This window comes from Bufo bufo, chromosome 3 (assembly GCF_905171765.1).
Source record: "Bufo bufo chromosome 3, aBufBuf1.1, whole genome shotgun sequence".
Taxonomy (NCBI): Eukaryota; Metazoa; Chordata; class Amphibia; order Anura; family Bufonidae; genus Bufo; species Bufo bufo.
In genome coordinates, this window is record NC_053391.1 from 566771360 (window position 1) to 566793460 (window position 22101).

Genomic DNA, 22101 nt, shown 5'->3' on the forward strand with positions numbered 1-22101 from the left:
ATGATGGGATAGATCTCTGTACTGCCCCCTGATATATTTATACATAGTAATTAGATCTCCCCTCAGTCGTCTTTTTTCTAACGTGAATAACCCTAATTTTGATAATCTTTCAGGATACTGTAGTTGCCCCATTCCAGTTATTACTTTAGTTGCCCTCCTCTGGACCCTCTCCAGCTCTGCTATGTCTGCCTTGTTTACAGGAGCCCAGAACTGTACACAGTACTCCATGTGTGGTCTGACCAGTGATTTGTAAAGTAGTAGGAATATGTTCTCATCACGGGCATCTATGCCCCTTTTGATGCAACCCATTATCTTATTGGCCTTGGCAGCCGCTGCCTGACACTGTTTTTTGCAGCTTAGTTTGCTGTTTATTAAAATTCCTAGATCCTTTTCCATGTCAGTGTTACCGAGTGTTTTACCATTTAGTATGTACGGGTGACTTGCATTATTCCTTCCCATGTGCATAACTTTACATTTCTCAGTGTTAAACCTCATCTGCCACTTATCTGCCCAAGCCTCCAATCTATCCAGATCCCTCTGTAGTAGTATACTGTCCTCTTCAGTGTTAATTACTTTACACAGTTTAGTGTCATCTGCGAAAATTGATATTTTACTATGCAAGCCTTCTACAAGATCATTAATAAATATATTGAAGAGAATAGGGCCCAATACTGACCCCTGAGGTACTCCACTAGTGACAGTGACCCAATCTGAGTATGTACCATTAATAACCACCCTCTGTTTTCTATCATTGAGCCAGTTACTTACCCACTTACAGACGTTTTCTCCGAGTCCGAGCATTCTCATTTTATATACTAACCTTTTATGAGGTACAGTGTCAAATGCTTTGGAGAAGTCCAGATACACGACATCCATTGATTCGCCGCTGTCAAGTCTAGTACTTACCTCCTCATAGAAACTGATTAAATTAGTTTGACATGACCGATCCCTCACAAAGCCATGCTGATATGGCGTTATTTGCTTATTTCCCATAAGATGCTCTAACATAGCATCTCTCAGAAAACCTTCAAACAGTTTACCCACAACAGATGTTAAACTTACCGGCCTATAGTTTCCAGGCTCTGTTTTTGAACCCTTTTTGAATATTGGCACCACATTTGCCATGCGCCAATCCTGTGGGACATTCCCTGTCAGTACAGAGTCCGCAAATATCAGAAATAAGGGTCTGGCTATGACATTACTTAATTCTCTTAGGATACGGGGGTGTATGCCATCCGGTCCTGGCGATTTGTCTATTTTGATTTTTTTAAGTCGCTGTTGTACTTCTTCCTGGGTCAGACAGGACACTTTTAATGGCGAATTTATTTCAGCATTCAGCATTTCATCTGACAGTTTATTTTCCTCAGTGAATACATTGGAGAAAAAAATATTTAACAGCTTTGCTTTCTCCTCGTCGCTCTCTGCGACTCCCCCCTCATTACTCTTTAAAGGGCCGACACCTTCAGATTTATACTTTTTAACATTTATATAATTGAAGAACATTTTAGGGTTAGTTTTACTCTGTTTGGCAATTAATCTCTCGGTCTCTAATTTGGCCGCTTTTATTTGTTTTTTACATGTTCTGTTTTTTTCCTTATAGTTTTTCAGTGCTTCCGTGCTACCCTCCTGTTTTAGGGTTTTATATGCTTTCTTTTTGTCATTTATTGCTTTCTTTACAGTTCTGTTTATCCACATTGGTTTCTTTTTGTTCCTTAACCTTTTATTCCCATACGGTATGTACCTCTCACAATGAGATTTTAGGATGTTTTTAAAGATATCCCATTTTTTGGCTGTATTTTTATTTTTGAGGACTTTGTCCCAGTTAGTTAGGCCTATGGCCTCTCTTAGTTGGCTAAATTTAGCTTTTTTGAAGTTTGGTATTTTTGTTTCTCCCTGTAGAAACGCTCTTTTGAATGATAATTGGAAGGTTATTACTTTATGGTCACTATTTCCCAGGTGTCCCCCAACCTGCACGTCTGTTGTTCTGTCAGGTCTATTGGTTAATATTAAGTCCAGTATGGCCGTCCCTCTAGTCGGGTCCTGAACAAGTTGGGAGAGATAATGGTCTTTGGTTATTGCCAAGAATCTGTTTCCTTTATGAGATATACAAGTTTCAGTTTCCCAGTCTATATCTGGGTAGTTGAAGTCCCCCATAATAACCACCTCATTATGATTTGCCGCCTTGTCTATCTCGTTTAGTAGTAGATTTTCTGTGGACTCTGGTATATTAGGTGGTTTATAGTAGACTCCTATTAGTAATTTATTGTTGTTTTTAGCTCCATGTATCTCTACCCACAGTGACTCCACATGTTCATGTCCCTCACTTATATCTTCACGGAGTGTGGGCTTTAGACAAGATTTTACATAAAGGCAGACCCCTCCACCTCTCCGGTTTTGACGATCCTTTCTGAACAGACTGTAACCTTGTACATTAACTGCCCAGTCATAGCTATCATCCAGCCATGTCTCAGTTATTCCCACTATGTCATAGTCCTCCTCACACATCACTAATTCCAGTTCACCAGTTTTATTAGTCAGACTTCTGGCATTAGTATACATACATATGAGAGGTTTATGTATATTTTTTACCCTACACCTTTCCTTCTGAACTGTTCTTGTCCCTCCTTCCATTTCTCCCCCAGTCCCACTACCTTGCCCCCGGTCTCTATCTGCACTATCTTCCCCTTCTATAGTGTAATTACCCTCCCCCCCAGTCCCTAGTTTAAACACTCCTCCAACCTTCTAGCCATCTTCTTCCCCAACACAGCTGCTCCTTCCCCATTGAGGTGCAGCCCGTCCCTACGATAGAGGCTGTAGCCGACAGCGAAGTCGGCCCAGTTCTCCAGGAACCCAAACCCCTCCATCCTACACCAGTTCTTGAGCCACTTGTTAATTTCCCTAATCTCCCGCTGCCTTTCTTGTGTGGCCCGTGGTACCGGTAGTATTTCGGAAAATACTACCTTTGAGGTCCTTCCCCTAAGCTTTTGCCCTAAATCCCTGAAATCATTTTTAAGGACTCTCCACCTACCCCTAACTTTGTCATTGGTTCCGATATGGACCATGACCGCTGGATCTTCTCCAGCCCCTCCCAGTAATCTGTCAACCCGATCCGCGATATGTCGAACTCTAGCGCCAGGAGACATTGTGTATCATATATGGCAGCAAGTTCCTTTTCTATAGTTTCTTGAAAGACATCCATACTGTGGGTACGAGATTTTAGAGGATAAAACAAGGTTCAACACCTTAAAATGATCACTTGTCATATTACCCTCAGCTGAATCCTCATTTCCATGCTGTAGACTCGTAAGACACACCCACTGCGTGTCCGCGAGTGTCCAGCAGAGTCGCCAACATCATAGAAATGTCTGTTTACAGTTAGATTCCTGAAAAATGTATTTATATCCAAAATGGTAGAAAACATCAAAATTCACCGTAGGTGCAAAATTAAGTCCCACATCTAACACTTCCCTGTGTTCTTTTGTTAGGGTATGATTAGATAGGTTCATCATTTAAAAAAAATGATTCTACAGAGAAGAACCATTTTGTTTTTTTAGGCTGAACACCAGATCTCCAATGGGATTAAACATGAGAAAAGAGCTTATGTATTATTAAGTCATATTAAAATTTATTAATATCAGTATATATGTAGAAGAATAAAAAAAACTAACATTTTTATTTTTACTTTTCTCATGTTCCCTTGTGCAAACACAAAGCAAATTCCATTATATGTTGTCAAATATTTTTTATTATTTTAATTTTGACAATGTAAACTAAGGAAATTAATGGTACAATTTATCCTTTTTAGTTCGTTCACATTGTGCGTTTTTTCATGTTGTGGACCTAATTTTTGGTTGGGATTATATATGGGTTGTTACCTCACAGTATGAAATGCTGCATTTGATGTAATTTTATATGTGGATTCTATTAGTTATGTGTGGCAAGTTAATGAGCATTCCCCTAGCAAGAGGTTTGTATATCCCCACCCCTGACTTGATTTGGGGTGTGAAGCGTATTTAAAAGGCCAGGAAGGATAGTCTTCATTCTCTGGGTCAGTATGATTACAGTGACACCACATTTATATAGTTTTTCTTGTGTTTAATACTGAAAAAAATAAAAACTTTTGGAAATAGATTTTTTTTCTCATTTCATCACCATATTCTGACCGCCAAAACTTATTTTCTAGTTATGTCTACAGAGTTGTAAGGGGGCTTATTTTTTGCAGGACGATCTGTAGTTTTATACCATTTTGGAGCGTGTATGATTTTTTGATCACTTTTTAAGTCAATTTTTTTGGGAGGTGAAATGACGAAAAAATGGCAAATTTGGCCATTTAGATTTTTTTACCCTCAATTTTTATATTTACATATTTTTTTTTTACATTTTTTTAAGTCACCATAGGTGACTATAAGATGCAATCATTAGATTTTGTAATGAAAATCTATGCATTACAGGATACAGTATATTCCAATCCAGTACTGCCACCTGCAGGCCTGAGTTGGAATAATAGGATTTTTTGTGCTTACCTGTAAAATCCTTTTCTCACTGAGTTCATTGGGGGACACAGGAGACCCTGGGTATAGCTGCTGCTGCCACTAGGAGGCGACAATAGGCAAGTGTTAGCTCCTCCTCTCAGCTATATCAATGAGCTAAACACAGTAAGGAGCAGTAGGAGCTGTTGTATGAAAGAGAGCTGGAGATGGGTCAGAACCAAGAACAGGTGGGACCCACCAAAAAGAACCAGCAAATAACTTACTGGGTGGGTGCTGTGTCCCCCAATGAACTCAGCGAGAAAAGGATTTTACAGGTAAGCACAAAAAATCCTATTTTCTCGCTCGTATCACTGAGAGACACAGGAGACCATGGGACGTTCCAAAGCAGTACCATGGGGAGGGAATAAAAGACTAGAACAAATCTAAGGCCAGTCATAAGGCCCCGTACAGAAATGTGGGGAAAGGATGCACAAGAACCCTGAATAGGACAGGAAGAGCATGAACCAGGAAGGCCAGCCAGAGAGCGTAGAACGCACAGCGTCTTAGACTGGGCAAAAAGAGGAAGACCCAGTTAAACAAAGCCCAAGGGCTTGAGAGGCTTCAGAAGATGTGGATAGCAGCACATAATTTCCACAAGAAGGATAAGCCTGTCTGACGACTGAAGATGATGTGCGGAAGGTACTTCCGGATAACGAGGACCACAGAATTGCTGTGGGGACCTGGACTGGACACCCAGGATGTCTTGCGAGGCAATAGGCCCCATGGAAAATTGAGGGGTGTCTACTCAACAGAAATGAACCTGTAGAATCTAGGTATGCACGAGACCTGGCGAACGAGCAACAGGAAAACCCAGACACAACCTTACCAAATGTGTAAGTATCAGGATGGGATACTTCAACCCAGCGAAAAACTGGGAAAACTGGAAGGAATTACTGGGCAACTGGCAGAGGACGAGTCCTGTAGGGGTCTCCCAGGTACGTGAGGAGACCCCTGTGGGCCAATTTGTAAAAGAAAATAGCCACTCCCTTGTAAAGAATCTAGCACGAGAAGAGACTAAAAAGTATGGAATATGATCATTTATCAAGACAGAGATAAGGGATGGCCAAGGGTGACAAAAAGCCACAACGGGAGCCAATCAGAGGAAGAAAATGAAAAACCATAGACAAATGGGGAGTAGTCTAAGAGGAAAAGACTGTATCCCCGGGGATCAATAGCATCCCAGCCGTGCAGCAGAGAGCAATGCGGCAGAAGAGTGCAGCCAAAGCAACCTCCGCCACTGGACAAAAGGAAGACTGCAAGTGATGCTGGAACCATATCATGACTGGCATTAGACAGCCTGAGGAAACTGAGCAACCACACTCTTAAAAGAGAGTAGGCTACAATACATGAGAGAGTACATATACTCGCTGGAATACAATCATGGAAGCCGATTCAAAATGTAAGGATCGCAGCATACATCTCTGCTTAAAAAGGAAACGCCCCCTAAGGAGCAGGTATTGTGGAAGACAGATGCCCCCAGAGCCGTAGAGGCTTGTCGTGAGACTTCTAATAAAAGAAGCTGCTTGATACTTCACAAACTGCCTGGATCAGACAGACCCAACTGCAGGCTGAAGAACAAAAATACTGTAGTGATAGGTAGAAGCAAAGCGGACGCCAAAAATATCGGAGGTGTGTAGATTCGTCAGAGACCATCTACTGTCACCGTGTAGCAACTCTGCCTAAAGGGGACAATGCAGTCATCAGCGGAATGCACAGATTCGAGATAGGAGAAATACTTCTCCAGGAGAGAATGTGATGACTATGTACGACGTCACAAAAACATCTGAGAAAATCTGGCCCTATAAGAAAAAATAGTGCAGGCCTTCTAGAACAGTAAGAATCCAACCTCAGGAGTATGGATACTGGCCAGGTAGACAGAAACATAATCTGGGGGGCAATGCAAGATTCAAAAGCCAAAGGCCTTCAATACCTGTTTTTGGCCAATGCTAAAACGTAACTTATTCTTTATTATTAAATAAAACTACCCAAATATAGACAATGATTAAAAGAATGATACTGGCCCTAAGCTTGTGCAGAGTAATACTGAATATCTTTCACTATCAATATACAGTCAGGTTGATAAATATTGGGACATGGACACAATTCTAACATTTTTGGCTCTATACACCACCACAATGGATTTGAAATGAAATAAAGAAGATGTGCTTTAACTGCAGACTGTCAGCTTTAATTTAAGGGTATTTACATCCAAATCAGGTGAACGGTGTAGGAATTACAACAGTTTGCATATGTGCCTCCCACTTAATGGGACAACTGGCTTCTCAGCTGTTCCATGGCCAGATGTGTTTTATTCCCTCATTATCCCAATTACAATGAGCAGATAAAAGGTCCAGAGTTAATTTCAAGTGTGCTATTTGCATTTGGAATCTGTTGCTGTCTACTCTCAAGATGAGATCCAAAGAGCTGTCACTATCAGTGAAGCAAGCCATCATTGGGCTGAAAAAACAAAACAAACCCATCACAGAGATAGCAAAAACATTAGGCGTGTTTGGAACAGTCTTAAAAAGAAGGAACGCACCGGTGAGCTCAGCAACACCAAAAGACCCGGAAGACCACAGAAAACAACTGTGGTGGATGACCGAAGAATTCTTTCCCTGGTGAAGAAAACACCCTTCACAACAGTTGGCCAGATCAAGAACACTCTCCAGGAGGTAGGTGTATGTGTGTCAAAGTCAACAATCAAGAGAAGACTTCACCAGAGTGAATACAGAGGGTTCACCACAAGATGTAAACCATTGGTGAGTCTCAAAAACAGGAAGGCCAGATTAGAGTTTGCCAAACGACATCTACAAAAGCCTTTACAGTTCTGGAACAACATCCTATGGACAGATGAGACCAACATCAACTTGTACCAGAGTGATGGGAAGAGAAGAGTATGGAGAAGGAAAGGAACTGCTCATGATCCTAAGCATACCACCTCATCAGGGAAGCAAGGTGGTGGTAGTGTCATGGTGTGGGCATGTATGGCTGCCAATGGAACTGGTTCTCTTGTATTTATTGATGATGTGACTGCTGACAAAAGCAGCAGGATGAATTCTGAAAGGTTTTTGGCAATATTATGTGCTCATATTCAGCCAAATGCTTCAGAACTCATTGGACGGTGCTTCACAGTGCAGATGGACAATGACCCAAAGCATACTGCAAAAGCAACCAAAGAGTTTTTTGAGGGAAAGAAGTGGAATGTTATGCAATGGCCAAGTCAATCACCTGACCTGAATCCGACTGAGCATGCATTTTACTTGCTGAAGACAAAACTGAAGGGAAAATGCCCCAAGAACAAGCAGGAACTGAAGACAGTTGTAGTAGAGGCCTGGCAGAGCATCACCAGGGATGAAACCCAGCGTCTGGTGATGTCTATGTGTTTCAGACTTCAGGCTGTAATTGACTGCAAAGGATTTGCAACCAAGTATTAAAAAGTGAAAGTTTGATTTATGATTATTATTCTGTCCCATTACTTTTGGTCCCTTAACAAGTGGGAGGCACATATGAAAACTGTAGTAATTCCTACACAGTTCACCTGATTTGGATGTAAATACCCTCAAATTAAAGCCGACAGACTGCAGTTAAAGCACATCTTGTTCGTTTCTTTTTAAATCCATTGTGGTGGTGTATAGAGCCAAAAATGCTAGAATTGTGTCGATGTCCCAATATTTATGGACCTGACTGTATAACCATAAGGTTCGCTTATTATCACTCATAAAGCTCAGGGAAGCATAACTGGGATATTATATTCATATCCCTAGTATTCCCCTATACTGTGACAGTGTCAGTAATTTATTGTATTAACTTTACCGACACTAAAGCAACAAATACAGTAGGTGTTTGTGAGATTGTGTTTTCAGCACGACAGCGTCGCGCTGATACTCGGCGACGTGGTGCCGAGATCTCGCACTCACTGGGATAGCGACAGCACATCCCAGCAAGCGCGTCATAGAAGCGACGGGAGATCCGACTTGGATTCCCGCCAATTCTACACGTGTGCGGCGTTTGTTATGAATCCTGAGGGGGAAGTCCCCGCCGGATTTTAAATAAAAATCCGACCTGGGTCCCGCCCTCAGGAGCATACCGGGCCCTTAGGTCTGTTATGGGTTGTAAGGAGAGCCCCCCCTACGCCGAAAAAAACGGCGTAGGGGGTCCCCCTACAATCCATACCAGACCCGTATCCAAAGCACGCTACCCGGCCAGCCAGGAAGGGAGTGGGGACGAGCGAGCGCCCACCCCCCTCCTGAGCCGTACCAGGCTGCATGCCCTCAACATGGGGGGTTGGGTGCTCTGGGGCAGGGGGCGCACTGCGGCCCCCCCACCTCAGAGCACCCTGTCCCCATGTTGATGAGGACAGGGCCCCTTCCCGACAACCCTGGCCGTTGGTTGTCGGGGTATGCGGGCAGGAGGCTTATCGGAATCTGGGAGCCCCCTTTAATAAGGGGGCCCCCAGATACCGGCCCCCCACCCTAAGTGAATGAGTATGGGGTACATCGTACCCCTACCCATTCACCTGCAAGAAAAGTGGTAAAAACACAAATAAACCACACAGTGTATTAAAATATTTTATTTTTCTGCTCCGGAGGCCGCCCCCTGTCTTCTTTATTAGCTCTTTTACCAGGGGGGGCTCTTCTTCTTCCGATATCCCGACGGGTCTTCTCCGCTATCCGGGGGGGTCTTCTCAACTCTCCGGGGTTCTCCTTCTGTCTTCTCCTTCTGTCTTGTTGTCTCCTTCTGTCTTCTGTCTCCGGGGGGGGGCTCTTCTTCTTCCGATATCCCGACGGGTCTTCTCCGCTATCCGGGGGGGTCTTCTCAACTCTCCGGGGTTCTCCTTCTGTCTTCTCCTTCTGTCTTCTCCTTCTGTCTTGTTGTCTCGGCGCACCCCGATTCTTCGTCTTCTCTTCTTGTTTTCGCCTCTCTCTGTTGTTGACTCGGCGCACCCCGGTTCTTCGTCTCGCGAGACTCGGCGCACCCCGATTCTTCGTCTCGCGAGACTCGGCGCACCCCGATTCTTCGTCTCGCGAGACGAAGAACCGGGGTGCGCCGAGTCAACAACAGAGAGAGGCGAAAACAAGAAGAGAAGACGAAGAATCGGGGTGCGCCGAGACAACAAGACAGAAGGAGAAGACAGAAGGAGAAGACAGAAGGAGAACCCCGGAGAGTTGAGAAGACCCCCCCGGATAGCGGAGAAGACCCGTCGGGATATCGGAAGAAGAAGAGCCCCCCCCCGGAGACAGAAGACAGAAGGAGACAACAAGACAGAAGGAGAAGACAGAAGGAGAACCCCGCAGAGTTGAGAAGACCCCCCCGGATAGCGGAGAAGACCCGTCGGGATATCGGAAGAAGAAGAGCCCCCCCCGGAGACAGAAGACAGAAGGAGACAACAAGACAGAAGGAGAAGACAGAAGGAGAACCCCGGAGAGTTGAGAAGACCCCCCCGGATAGCGGAGAAGACCCGTCGGGATATCGGAAGAAGAAGAGCCCCCCCCTGGTAAAAGAGCTAATAAAGAAGACAGGGGGCGGCCTCCGGAGCAGAAAAATAAAATATTTTAATACACTGTGTGGTTTATTTGTGTTTTTACCACTTTTCTTGCAGGTGAATGGGTAGGGGTACGATGTACCCCATACTCATTCACTTAGGGTGGGGGGCCGGTATCTGGGGGCCCCCTTATTAAAGGGGGCTCCCAGATTCCGATAAGCCTCCTGCCCGCATACCCCGACAACCAACGGCCAGGGTTGTCGGGAAGGGGCCCTGTCCTCATCAACATGGGGACAGGGTGCTCTGAGGTGGGGGGGCCGCAGTGCGCCCCCTGCCCCAGAGCACCCAACCCCCCATGTTGAGGGCATGCAGCCTGGTACGGCTCAGGAGGGGGGGGGGGGCGCTCGCTCGTCCCCACTCCCTTCCTGGCTGGCCGGGTAGCGTGCTTTGGATACGGGTCTGGTATGGATTGTAGGGGGACCCCCTACGCCGTTTTTTTCGGCGTAGGGGGGGCTCTCCTTACAACCCATAACAGACCTAAGGGCCCGGTATGCTCCTGAGGGCGGGACCCAGGTCGGATTTTTATTTAAAATCCGGCGGGGACTTCCCCCTCAGGATTCATAACAAACGCCGCACACGTGTAGAATTGGCGGGAATCCAAGTCGGATCTCCCGTCGCTTCTATGACGCGCTTGCTCTCCATTGCGGCAAGCCAGCTCGGCGCTGGCTCCCGCGATGGGGCTCGTATGTGCTCAATCTCGCCGAGAAATACAGCGAGATTGACACAAAATCGGGTTCACCTACTGTATAGTTGTAACTGTTTTGTATCTGATTTGCCACAGTATATTAATGGAGTTTATACTGTTAGTGATTGGTTTTGGCACTCAGGAGTATATATATTCACATCTTTATTTCTACTGCTATTATATAGTGTGCCATATGTCTATTCCCAATCACTAACTGTTCCTGGCTATAGTGACTCTGTCACAAACACATAGATTACGGTGCCTGCAGCACACCCTATCACAGTGCTATTTTAACAAAGGGCCAAGCGTAAGTTTAGGAACATTGAACACATCGTTCCCCCAACATGTTTCACCACTGAACGTGGCGTCCTTAGGGGTAATGGACCTTATGGTTATATATTGATAGTGAAAGATCCATCTCTGGTAGAGGGTAAACCGGTTGTCTGGTGCAACTTCAGTGCAATGACTCCACACTGAACGAGGGAAGGTTGACACCTAAAGTAGGGCAGTACTGGGAAGGCTTGTATATAAGACCATATTGAACGTGCACTTACTCCACATGTTGTAGTGAGTAAAGCACCCCGCACTAAATGAGGAAAATGAGATTTTTGTGGACTCCCCTGCAAAATCTCTTTCTCGCCGAGTTCATTGGGGGACACAGGATCGTGGGCATAGCTGCCGCTAGGAGGAGACACTAGGCTAAAAAGTGTTAGCTCCTCCAGCGGCTATATCCCCTCCAGCCTGGAGAGAATATATCAGTTTGTGTACAAGCAGTAGGAGGAAAATAAATCAGAAATAAAATAACAATAACCAGTGGGTCCAAACTCAAAACTGAGGACCCTACCAGTTAATAAACTGCCGTCACCTGCGACAAAATTAGAAACAAAAACAACGGGTGGGAGCTGTGTCCCCCAAAGAACTCAGCGAAAAAGAGATTTTACAGGTGAGTCCACAAAAATCTTGTTTTCTCGCTCGTATCATTGGGGGACACAGGACAGTGGGATGTCCCAAAGCAGTCCACGGGGAAGTAGAAACCACAATCTCATGAAAGTCACAACTGCAGGAGTCTAAGACACCGCAGCCCGCAAGACCTTGCGGCCCAGAGCGGCGTCTGTCGATGCAAAAGCATGCACCTGGTAGAACTTGGTGAACATGTGCAAGGAAGACCAGGTTGCTGCTTTACACAACTGTAAAGCGGAAGCCTGGTGGAAACGGGCCCAAGAACCACCCACTGCCCTGGTCGAATAAGCCGTGATACAAAGGGGCGGAGCCTTGCCCGGGAGCGATACGCCTCGGCAATGGCCAGGCGGATCCACCTGGCAATCGTTCCTTTGGAGGCTGCCAAACCCTTGCGAGGACCCTCAGGAATAATGAACAGTGAGTCGGTACGCCGGAACGACTCTGAAGCGGATAAATCTGCAGGGCACGAACCACGTCCAGCTGGTGGAGGGTTCGTTCCCTAGGATGTGAATGCGAGGGACAAAATGAGGGGAGAACGATGTCCTTGTTGACAAGACGGAGACTACCTTCGGAAGAAAGGAAGGCACAGGGCGAAGCACCGCCTTATCTTGGTGCAGAATAAGAAAGGGCTCCCTACAGGAAAGCGCCGCCAATTCTCACACGCACCTGATGGAGGTGACTGCCACCAGAAAGGCCACTTTCTAGGAAAGAAGGAGGAGATAAACAGTGTCAAGAGGCTTGAAGGGAGGTGATTGGAGAGAACCAAGCACAAGGTTCAAATCCCAAGAGGTTAAAGGGGGGCGATAAGGAGGGACAGTGTAAGCTACCCCTTGGAGGAAGGTCTTAACCGGTGCCTTTTGCGCCAGAGGTTGCTGGAAAAAGATTGCAAGCGCTGACATCTGCCCCTTTAGGGAACTAAGACCAAGACCCAAATCCAGCCCCATCTGCAAAAAGGAGAGGATTGTGGGATGGGAGAAACAGAGTGGAGGGAGGCGACGGTCCGCAAAGAAGCGCTGGAAAGACTTCTAAGTCCTATGATATATCTTAGACGAAGTCGGCTTCCTGGCCTTAATCATGGTGCGAATGACTCCATCTGAGTTTCAATAGCCACCTCGTCAAATGTAGTGATTCTAAATGCTGGTGGAAGACTGGTCCCTGAGAGAGAAGGTCGTCCCTGAGCGGAAGCGGCCACGGAGCGTCTCCTAGGCTGAGGACGTCCACCGTCCAGTTCTCCACTCCTGGAATGTAGACTGCCGATAGCGCTGGTACATGTTCCTCCTCCCACTTTAGAATTTTGGCCGACTCCGCCATCACCGCCCAACTGCGGAATCCCCTATGGTGGGTGATGTACGCCACTGCTGTGGCATTGTCCGACTGGATCCGGACTGGCAGTCCTCTCAGGAGAGGAGTCCAATGAAGCACGGACAAAAAAATTGCCCGAAGTTCCAGGATGTTGATGGGCAGTCTGGATTCCGACAGAGACCATTTGCCTTGGACTGTCCGAGGTGGTAAGATTCCGCCCCATCCGAGGAGGCTGGCATCAATGGCGATGACCGACAATAGATCCGGGATTTGCCGGAGACCAAGGTTGGAGTCGAGAGCCACCACCTGAGGTCCAACCGCACCTGGGGAGGAAGGGCGATGGTATGGTCCAAGGAACTTGGTGTCTTGTCCCAGGACGACAAGATCGCCCGCTGGAGAGTACGAGTGTGAAATTGCGCAAACGGAAGTGCCTCGAAGTAAGAGACCATCGTTCCCAACACTCGCATGCAAAACCGGATCGACGGATGTCTGCGCCGGAGGAGAAGACAAACCGACAGCTGAAGGGATAACAGCTTGTCCGAGGGGAGGCAGAGGCCGTGCCAAGGATCATGCCGAGGAAAGTAATCCGCCTGCTGGGATGCAGTGCTGACTTCTGAAAGTTTACCAGCCAGCCGAAACGTGCCAGGGTGATGAGTAAATTCGTTCTGACCGAAGGTCGCAGCCAATGACGAGGATGTCATCTAGATAGAGGATCAGGGTGATGCCCCTGGAACGGAGAAGGGCGAGGAGAGGAGCATGCACCTTCTTAAACACTCGCAGTGCTGTTGCTAGGCCGAAGGGTAGAGCCACAAACTGATAGTGGAGAGACTCCACCACAAAGCGAAGAAAACGCTGGTGCGCAGGAGCAATGGGAATGGGAATGTGAAGGTACGGGTCCTGAATGTCCACCGAGGAAAGGAACTTGCCCCGTTCCAGAGAGGCAACCACGGAGCGGAGAGACTCCATCCTGAAGTGCTGGACCCTGACACACCGGTTCAGCAACTTGAGGTCTAGCACCGTGCGAACGGATCCCCCTTTCTTGGGGATAACAAACAGATTTGAATAAAAACCTGTGAACTGCTCCGCAAGCGGAACCAGGGAGATCACTCCCTGGGCGAGAAGGGACTGTAATTCCTGAAAAAAGGTGACGGCTCGAACTCGGTCTCTGGGAGGCTGGGAAAGAAAGAATCGGTCCGGCGGGTGGAGGCTAACTCGATCTTGTATCTCGAGTACCCATTCGTTGGAAATGTGGGACCGCCAAACTTCCTGAAAAAGGAGGAGCCGACCCCCCCACCCGAGAGGGCGGGGGCTCCCCTTCATGCTGAAGATTGTCTATTGGCCTGTGCGCGGGCGGGTTGTGCCTGCGAGCGCCAGGCTGGTTGAGGTTTGAAGGATGGTTTCTCTTCTGCTCTTGTTTAAGACGGGCGTGTGCCGGAGAAGCGCCGAAAGAAGCGCAAACGGGAGTTCGAGGGCCTGGAGCGAACCGGACGCTTGGCCTTGCCCTGTGGGAGGTGGGTACTTTTATCGCCCGTGGCCTCAGAGATGATCTCGTCCAAAAGAGTAACGAACAGACGAGAACCCGAAAAGGGAAGCTCCGTATGAGAACGCTTTGATGAGGAGTCTGCAGCCCAGACTTTAAGCCACAACTCGCACCGTAAGGCGACCGTGAGAGTGGATGCAGGGCCAGTACTTCTATTCTACAGGGCCAAAGACTGGAGGTCCGCCGGGGGAAGGTCAGCCATAATGTCCTGGTGCAGGCAAAGGGCCCCTTCAGAGACCGCCTTAGCCACCCACACTGAGGCAAAAATGGGACGAAGCGCGGAACCAGCCGCCGCAAAGGCGGACTTAGTAAAAGACTCCAGGCGGCGATCCACGGGGTACTAAAGGGACGTGCCATCACCGACAGGGATAGCGGTATGCTTAGCGAGACGCTCTACGGGCGGGTCCACTTTGGGGGGGGACGACAATTTTGCGACCAGGTCTGGCGGAAAGGGGTATAACAGATCGAGGTGCTTAGAAACGCTAAAACGACGATCTGGATGGTCCCATGCCTTGGCAATGACGACCGAAAAATCGTCACGCAAGGGAAAGGCCTTAGGGGCTTGTCTCGAGCGGAGAAACAAAACTCTCTGGCGGCTAGATGAAGGATAGTCGTCCTGAACTTGAAAGGCGTAGCGGACAGCCACGACCAGGCTATCTACCATGGAAGAAATCTTAGAAGATTGTTCCTGATCCAGATCAGAGTCTGAATCAAGTACCTCCCCTTAGTACAGTGTCTAGCCTGGGAGGGAGGACATGTCCGTGCGTGGCCTCAGGGGAGGTGGAGACACTGAGGCGTCAATAGAGGAAAATTGTCCTGTTCTGGGACGCTTGTGAGGTCTGCCCCTAGGTTGGTCTCCCGAGGAAGGCGTGGGATGCGCAGGTGAGGACTGGTCAACCAATCGACCCATGAGAGGAAGGGTGGATTGGGAAACTTTTGATAGGATCTCTACTGCCCGGGACAGGGCGCGGGCCTAATCCGGTCCACGCGGTTAGGGGGGCAGTGCGGCTGCTCGGGAGGGATGACTAGGGCCGGTCTGGGCGCACATCATGCGGTACACACAGGGAGTCCGACTGGCCGCGAGGAAACTCGCATTAAGCGCAAGCGTAGTGGGTGGGGGCTGGTGGCGGGCGTCAGACGTGGGTTTGGACATGGCTCTAAGAGCTGGTCCCAGGGCTGGAGGGATATAGGGTTGTCCTATCAGAAAAGCTGCAGGTGGAACCAGCTCCTGATGTCCCCCAATGAATCTTCCTGCCGACCGAGGTGTGAAGAGGGAGAGGAATGCCGACTTCTCCAGGGCCAGCGTGGGGAAAAGAGGCAACCCCGCCCTCCTAGGAGTGGCCGAGGGCCTGGCCCTGCAAGGGTAGGGGGCAGGAGGAGGGTCCAGAGAAAATGAGGCCTAGTAGGCCACGAGACCGGGAGCTAAATTAGTTGTGGCGGCCGGCACTTCCGGTCGACGAAAACCAAAAGTGGAGCGGGAGGAGCGGAGGCTGCCCGGTAGAAAGGGCGCAAACTAGAGACATCACCAGAGGAGGAAAAACGAGCCCGAGGCACGCGTGGCCAGGACGGCCGCAAACCGGGCTAGGTCGCAAAAGAAGCGGGGGGCTAAATTAGTTGCAGCAGCTGGCCGTGAAGCACTTCTAGCCGAAAACTAAGGGCGGAACTAAAGGAGCGAGAACTGCCCGGGAGAGGGGGCGCACACCGGAGACTAGCCAGAGGAGAAGAAAAAAGTGGCCGAGGCGAACGGGGACTGGGAAGGTCGCCAACCAGGGTAGGTCCAAATAGGGACTGGGGCCTAAATTAGAGGGGCGGGCACCGGAACTACACTTCCAGGGTGGCCGCCAGAAGTAGATTCCACCCCAAGACCCCCTGATCCAGGGCCAAACCCCAAGGGAGGAGGACATTTGGGCCCCAGGGAGGAAAAGGGGGAAGGAGGGGAGCGGGCAGTGGGGAATAGGGGAGGAATACTCACCCAATCCGGCCTACTCACACCATCTTCCTCCTTTTTTATTCACCCTCTCTAGATGGGTCCAGCAGGGTCACCTCTTCAGCTGCTGGCACCGAAGTGGCAGGAAGCTGGCAAGGAGGGAGGGCTGGATCCAGATGACCCCTTGGCTGGCAGGAAGCAGGGGAGCGAGGCTGCCCTGGTCCTATTTTTCTTCTTGGGGGAGCTGGACTGGGAGGGAAGCGGACCCAGGCCATGGTCCCCGGAAGAACAGGGAGGCCAGACGGCCCTGTTCCCCCAGCCTGAAAAGTAAACAAAATAAAAATTAAAAAAAACAGCAGAATTGACCCTGCAGAGAGGTCTGCCTCCTACGACACTAAGCTAAAAACTGATATGCTCTCTCCAGGCTGGAGGGAATATAGCCGGCGGCAGGAGCTAACATTTTTTAGCCTAGTGTCGCCTCCCAGCAGCAGCTATACCCATGGTCCTGTGTCCCCCAATGATATGAGCGAGAAAGGGAGATATCTGGTGCATGTCATGGCGAACACACAATTACTCCACCTGTGGTAGTGGGTAACGTGGCTGCTTGGAGTGTCAACAAGAAGCTATAAAGTATAAGAACATAGAAAAAACAAATGTTCCCTTTAAAAAAGTGATTCACATTTGTACTTAAAGGGGCATTTTCATCTTAGACATTTATGACATATTAACAGGATATCCAATAAATATCTGGTAGATGCAGATCCCACCTCTGAGAACCTCCAGAACTGGGACCGTAACCTTTCCTTTACTACCTGGTGCTTTGTGTGTCACTGTGAATGGACAGGTTCTTACACATGTGCAGCTTTCTTCATTCCCTTCTATAGGAGTATCCTGTAGATATACTATAAATGTCTAACAATCAGAATAAGACCTTAAGGTGAAAACTGTTTACTTATACCTCAGTAGAAGGCATGAGAGCAATTCATACATAAAATCTATTGACTAACCAAAGATGCACATCTCACTTCTCACCTTTCAGAAACCATGATCAGCCTGCGCGTCATGTACCTTTGGTATTCCAAGTTTACTGTAAGAAAATACACCAGTAAGAGTGATATAACTACCGTATTTTTCGCTTTATAAGAGGGGGGAAATGACAGTGCGTCTTATAAAACGATGGTTGACTTTTTTTACAGGGCTGACACGGATGTATCGCCGGCCGCTATGCTGCACAGTGTGGCTGGCGATACATCAGTCACAGTGCGGGGAGGGAGGAGGGGCTGGAGGCAACTCACAGCGGGGCCCGATGCAGTCACTGTAGGACACCGGGCCCCGTGCACAGAAGTCTCTTTGTATGTAAAATCTTTCATTAATCCTTTATACCGTAAATCGCTCTCCTTTTGATAAACCTTACTAGCCTAATCGCATGCATCAGTACTCACTATGAGGGTCTATTCACACGTCCGTTTTTTCTTTCCTGATCTGTTCCGTTTTTTGCGGAACAGATCAGGACCAGTTCTGGACCCATTCATTTTCAATGGGTCCTGGAAAAAATCGGATAACACAATGTGTGCTGTCCGTTTCCGTTGTTCCGTTCCGCATGTCCGATTAAATATAAAACTTGTCCTATTCTTTTGCGCAAAAATCGGATCCTGGTACAATACAAAGTCAATGGATCCGCAAAAAACGGAAGACATTCGGATGTCATTACGTATGTCATCCGTTTTATGCAGATTCCGTTCCTGGAAATTACATTTAAATTTTTTATTTTATTTTTTTCAAAGAAATCCAAAACAACTTTATTTGCTTATTGAAATTTATACATGTTTCCGTTTTTTGCGGATCCGCAAAAAACGGATGACATACAGAAACATTTTCAGGAACAACAGATCCGCAAAAAACGGACCGAAAATCGGGCTATAGAAAAATACTGACGTGTGAATGTAGCCTGAATGTAGCGTGCGGTCCGGCCGGCGTGTGACTGACGTCACGCTCCTCCCAATTCATTAATGAAGCAGGAGCAGGATGAAGTCATGCGCCGGAGGGACCGCACGCTACATTCATAGTGAGTACTGATGCACGCGATTAGGCTAGTAAAGTTTATCAAAAGGAGAGCGATTTACGGTATAAAGGATTAATGAAAGATTTTACATACAAAGAGACTTCTGTGCGCGGGGCCCGGTGTACTACAGTGACTGCACTGGGCCCCGCTGTGAGTTGCCTCCAGCCCCTCCTCCCTCCCCGCACTGTGACTGATGTATCGCCGGCCACACTGTGCAGCATAGCGGCCGGCGATATATCATGTCAGCTAGTTTATCAAAAGGAGAGCGTTTGATTCAGGATTAAAGAAATATTTTACATACAAAGAATAAAGTACTGTAATGCTGTGAAACATAGGGCCATGAGGGGGACCAGCATAAGATGCTATATGTGTGTCACCCACACATATAGCATCTTATGCTGGCCCCCCTCATGGCCCTATGTTTCACAGCACACATCCCCCATAACAGTGCATCATCCATAGATCCCCCCATAACAGTGCATCATCCACAGATTCCCCCCCCATAACAGTGCATCATCCATAGATCCCCCCCATAACAGTGCATCATCCACAGATTCCCCCCCCCCATAACAGTGCATCATCCACAGATTCCCCCCCCCATAACAGTGCATCATCCATAGATCTCCCCCATAACAGTGTGTCATCCACAGATCCCCCATAACAGTGCGTCATCCACAGAGCCCCATAACAGTGTCATCCCCAGACCATTAGTTCAAAATCCACCAAAAGCATACCTTTTGGTTCAAAATATATTTTTTATTCTTTTCCGCCTCAAAAACCTAGGTGCGTCTTATAATCAGGTGCATCTTATAAAGCGAAAAATACGGTATATGGTTTGACAGGCACTTCTTGTGTGAGAACGAAGCTAATAAAGGGTCTCCCATGAAGCCCACTTTACAGTCTGCCTGCATTCTCATTTGCTCCAGTCTTTGCTCAATCTTTGGAGCGAGCAAATTAATTTACCAACTTTTACACTCGCTACAAAGTGATTCTGTCACCAATTTTATGCTGCCCTAAAGACAGCACAAGATGGTGACAGAGACCCTGATTAAAACTCAGAGTTACTTACGGTATATACCTCACTATTGGCCAGCTTCAGCACGAACAGAGTGTTAGTTCGCTCAGTACTGTGCGGGAGCTCGGATGTTCCCCATATTCAAGAGCTCCTGGCTGCCCCTTCTGCTGATGATTGACAACCATGCTATGAGGAAATGTGTATAGATAAAAGGCTGCCAATTGGAGCAGGAAGGGGGATGACGACTCATGAATACTAAGACTCCCTAGTTTGGGTACTACATGGCTCAGCCTGAACCAGGTACTGTTCATTAGTGAGAGAACATGGCTGGGTCTATCTCTCAGTCATGATAATTATGGTGACCTCAGATAGGACTGCATAAAACGGTTCTTCCCTTTAACTCCTTAAGGACACAGCCTTATTTCACCATAAGGACCAGGCCATTTTTTGCTAATCTGACCAGTGTGACTTTAAGTGGTGATAACTTTAAAACGCTTTTACTTATCCAGGCCATTCTGAGATAGTTTTTTCGTCACATATTGTACTTTATGACAGTGGTAAAGTGAAGTAAAAAAAATAAAAATTTTATTTATAAAAAAATACCAAATTTACCATAAATTTTTGAAAAAATGGCTAATTTCCAAGTTTAAATTTCTCTACTTCTATAATACATAGTAATACCTCCAAAAATAGTTATTACTTTACATTCCCCATATGTCTACTTCATGTTTGGGTCATTTTGGGAATTACATTTTAGTTTTTGGGGACATTACAAGGCTTAGACGTTTAGAAGCAAATCTTGAAATTTTTCAGAAATTTTCAAAAACCCAATTTTTAGGGACCAGTTCAGGTCTGAAGTTACTTTGTGAGGCTTACATAATAGAAACCACCCAAAAATGACCCCATTCTAGAAGCTACACCCCTCAACGTATTCTAAACTGATTTTTCAAACTTTGTTAACCCTTTAGGTGTTGCACAAGAGTTATTGGCAAATGGGGATGAAATTTGAGAATTTTCAATTTTTGGCCAAATTTTCTATTTTAATTCATTTTTTCCAGTAACAAAGCAAGGGTTAACAGCCAAACAAAATGCTATATTTATTGCCCCGATTCTGTAGTTTGCAGAAACATCCCATATGTGGCCGTAAACTACTGTACGGGCACACAGTAGGGTGTAGAGGGAAAGGTGCGCCGTGTGGTTTTTGGAAGGCAGATTTTGCTGGACAGGTTTATTTACACCATGTCCCATTTGAAGCCCCCCTGATGCACCCCTAGAGTAGAAACTCCATAAAAGTGACCCCATTTTGGAAACTATGGGATAAGGTGGTTGTTTTGTTGGGGCTATTTTTAGGGTACATATGCTTTTTGGTTTATCTATATTACATTTTTGTGAGGCAAGGTTACCAGAAATAGAAATTCTGAAATTTCATCTTCATTTGCCAATAACTCTTGTGGAACACCTAAAGGGTTAACGACGTTTGTAAAATCAGTTTTGGATACCTTGAGGGGTGTAGTTTCTTAGATGGGGTCGCTTTTATGGAGTTTTTACTCTAGGGGTGCATCAGGGGGGCTTCAAATGGGACATAGTGCCAAAAAATAAGGCCATCAAAATCTGCCTTCCAGAAACCATACGGCGTTCCTTTCCTTCAGCGCCCTGCCGTTTGGTCATACAGCAGTTTACAACCACATCTGGAGTGTTTCTGTAAACTGCGGTATAAGGGTAATAAATATTAAGTTTTGTTTGGCTATTAACCCTTACTTTGTTATTGGAAAAAAACTGATTAAAATGGCAAATTTGCCGTGTTCATCTGAGTGGTTAGGGGGGGTATTTTTATAGAGCAGATTCTTACGGACGCTGCGATACCTAATATGTCTACTTTTTATTTATTTATTTATGTTTTACACTATATTATCTTTTAATAAACAACAAAAAAAAACATTTTAGTATCTCCATAGTCTAAGGCCCCTTTCACACGGGCGAGTATTCCGTGCGGGTGCAATGCGTGAGTTGAACGCATTGCACCCGCACTGAATCCTGACCCATTCATTTCTATGGGGCTGTGTGCACACGAGCGGTGATTTTCACGCATCACTTGTGCGTTGCGTGAAAATCGCAGCATACTCTATATTCTGCGTTTTTCACGCAACGCAGGCCCCATAGAAGTGAATGGGGCCGCGTGAAAATCGCAGTCACCGCAAGCAAGTGCGGATGCGGTGCGATTTTCACGCATGGTTGCTAGGTGACGATCGGGCTGGGGACCCGATCTGTATTATTTTCCCTTATAACATGGTTATAAGGGAAAATAATAGCATTCTGAATACAGAATGCAAAGTAAAATAGTGATGGAGGGGTTAAAAAAATAAATAAAATTAACTCACCGAGTCCACTTGATCGCGTAGTTGCGGATCTCTGTCTTCTTCTGTAATGTTGAGCTGCCGGCTAAGGACCTGTGGTGACGTCACATCACATGATCCAATCACATGGTCCCTCACCATGGTGATGAACCATGTGATTGGACCATGTGATGAGCACAGTGACG

General features: G+C 46.9%; 1 protein-coding gene across 2 annotated transcripts in view; it reads right to left on the reverse strand.

Annotated features, from left to right (window-relative positions):
• Positions 1 to 22101, reverse strand: part of STAT2 (signal transducer and activator of transcription 2) — a 142855-nt gene that overhangs the window by 7631 nt on the left and 113123 nt on the right. For both annotated transcript variants that reach the window (XM_040425607.1, XM_040425608.1), the window contains exon 22: positions 17518 to 17572. In XM_040425607.1, the coding sequence (XP_040281541.1) occupies positions 17518 to 17572 (55 nt within the window). The remainder of the gene's footprint in view (positions 1 to 17517; positions 17573 to 22101) is intronic.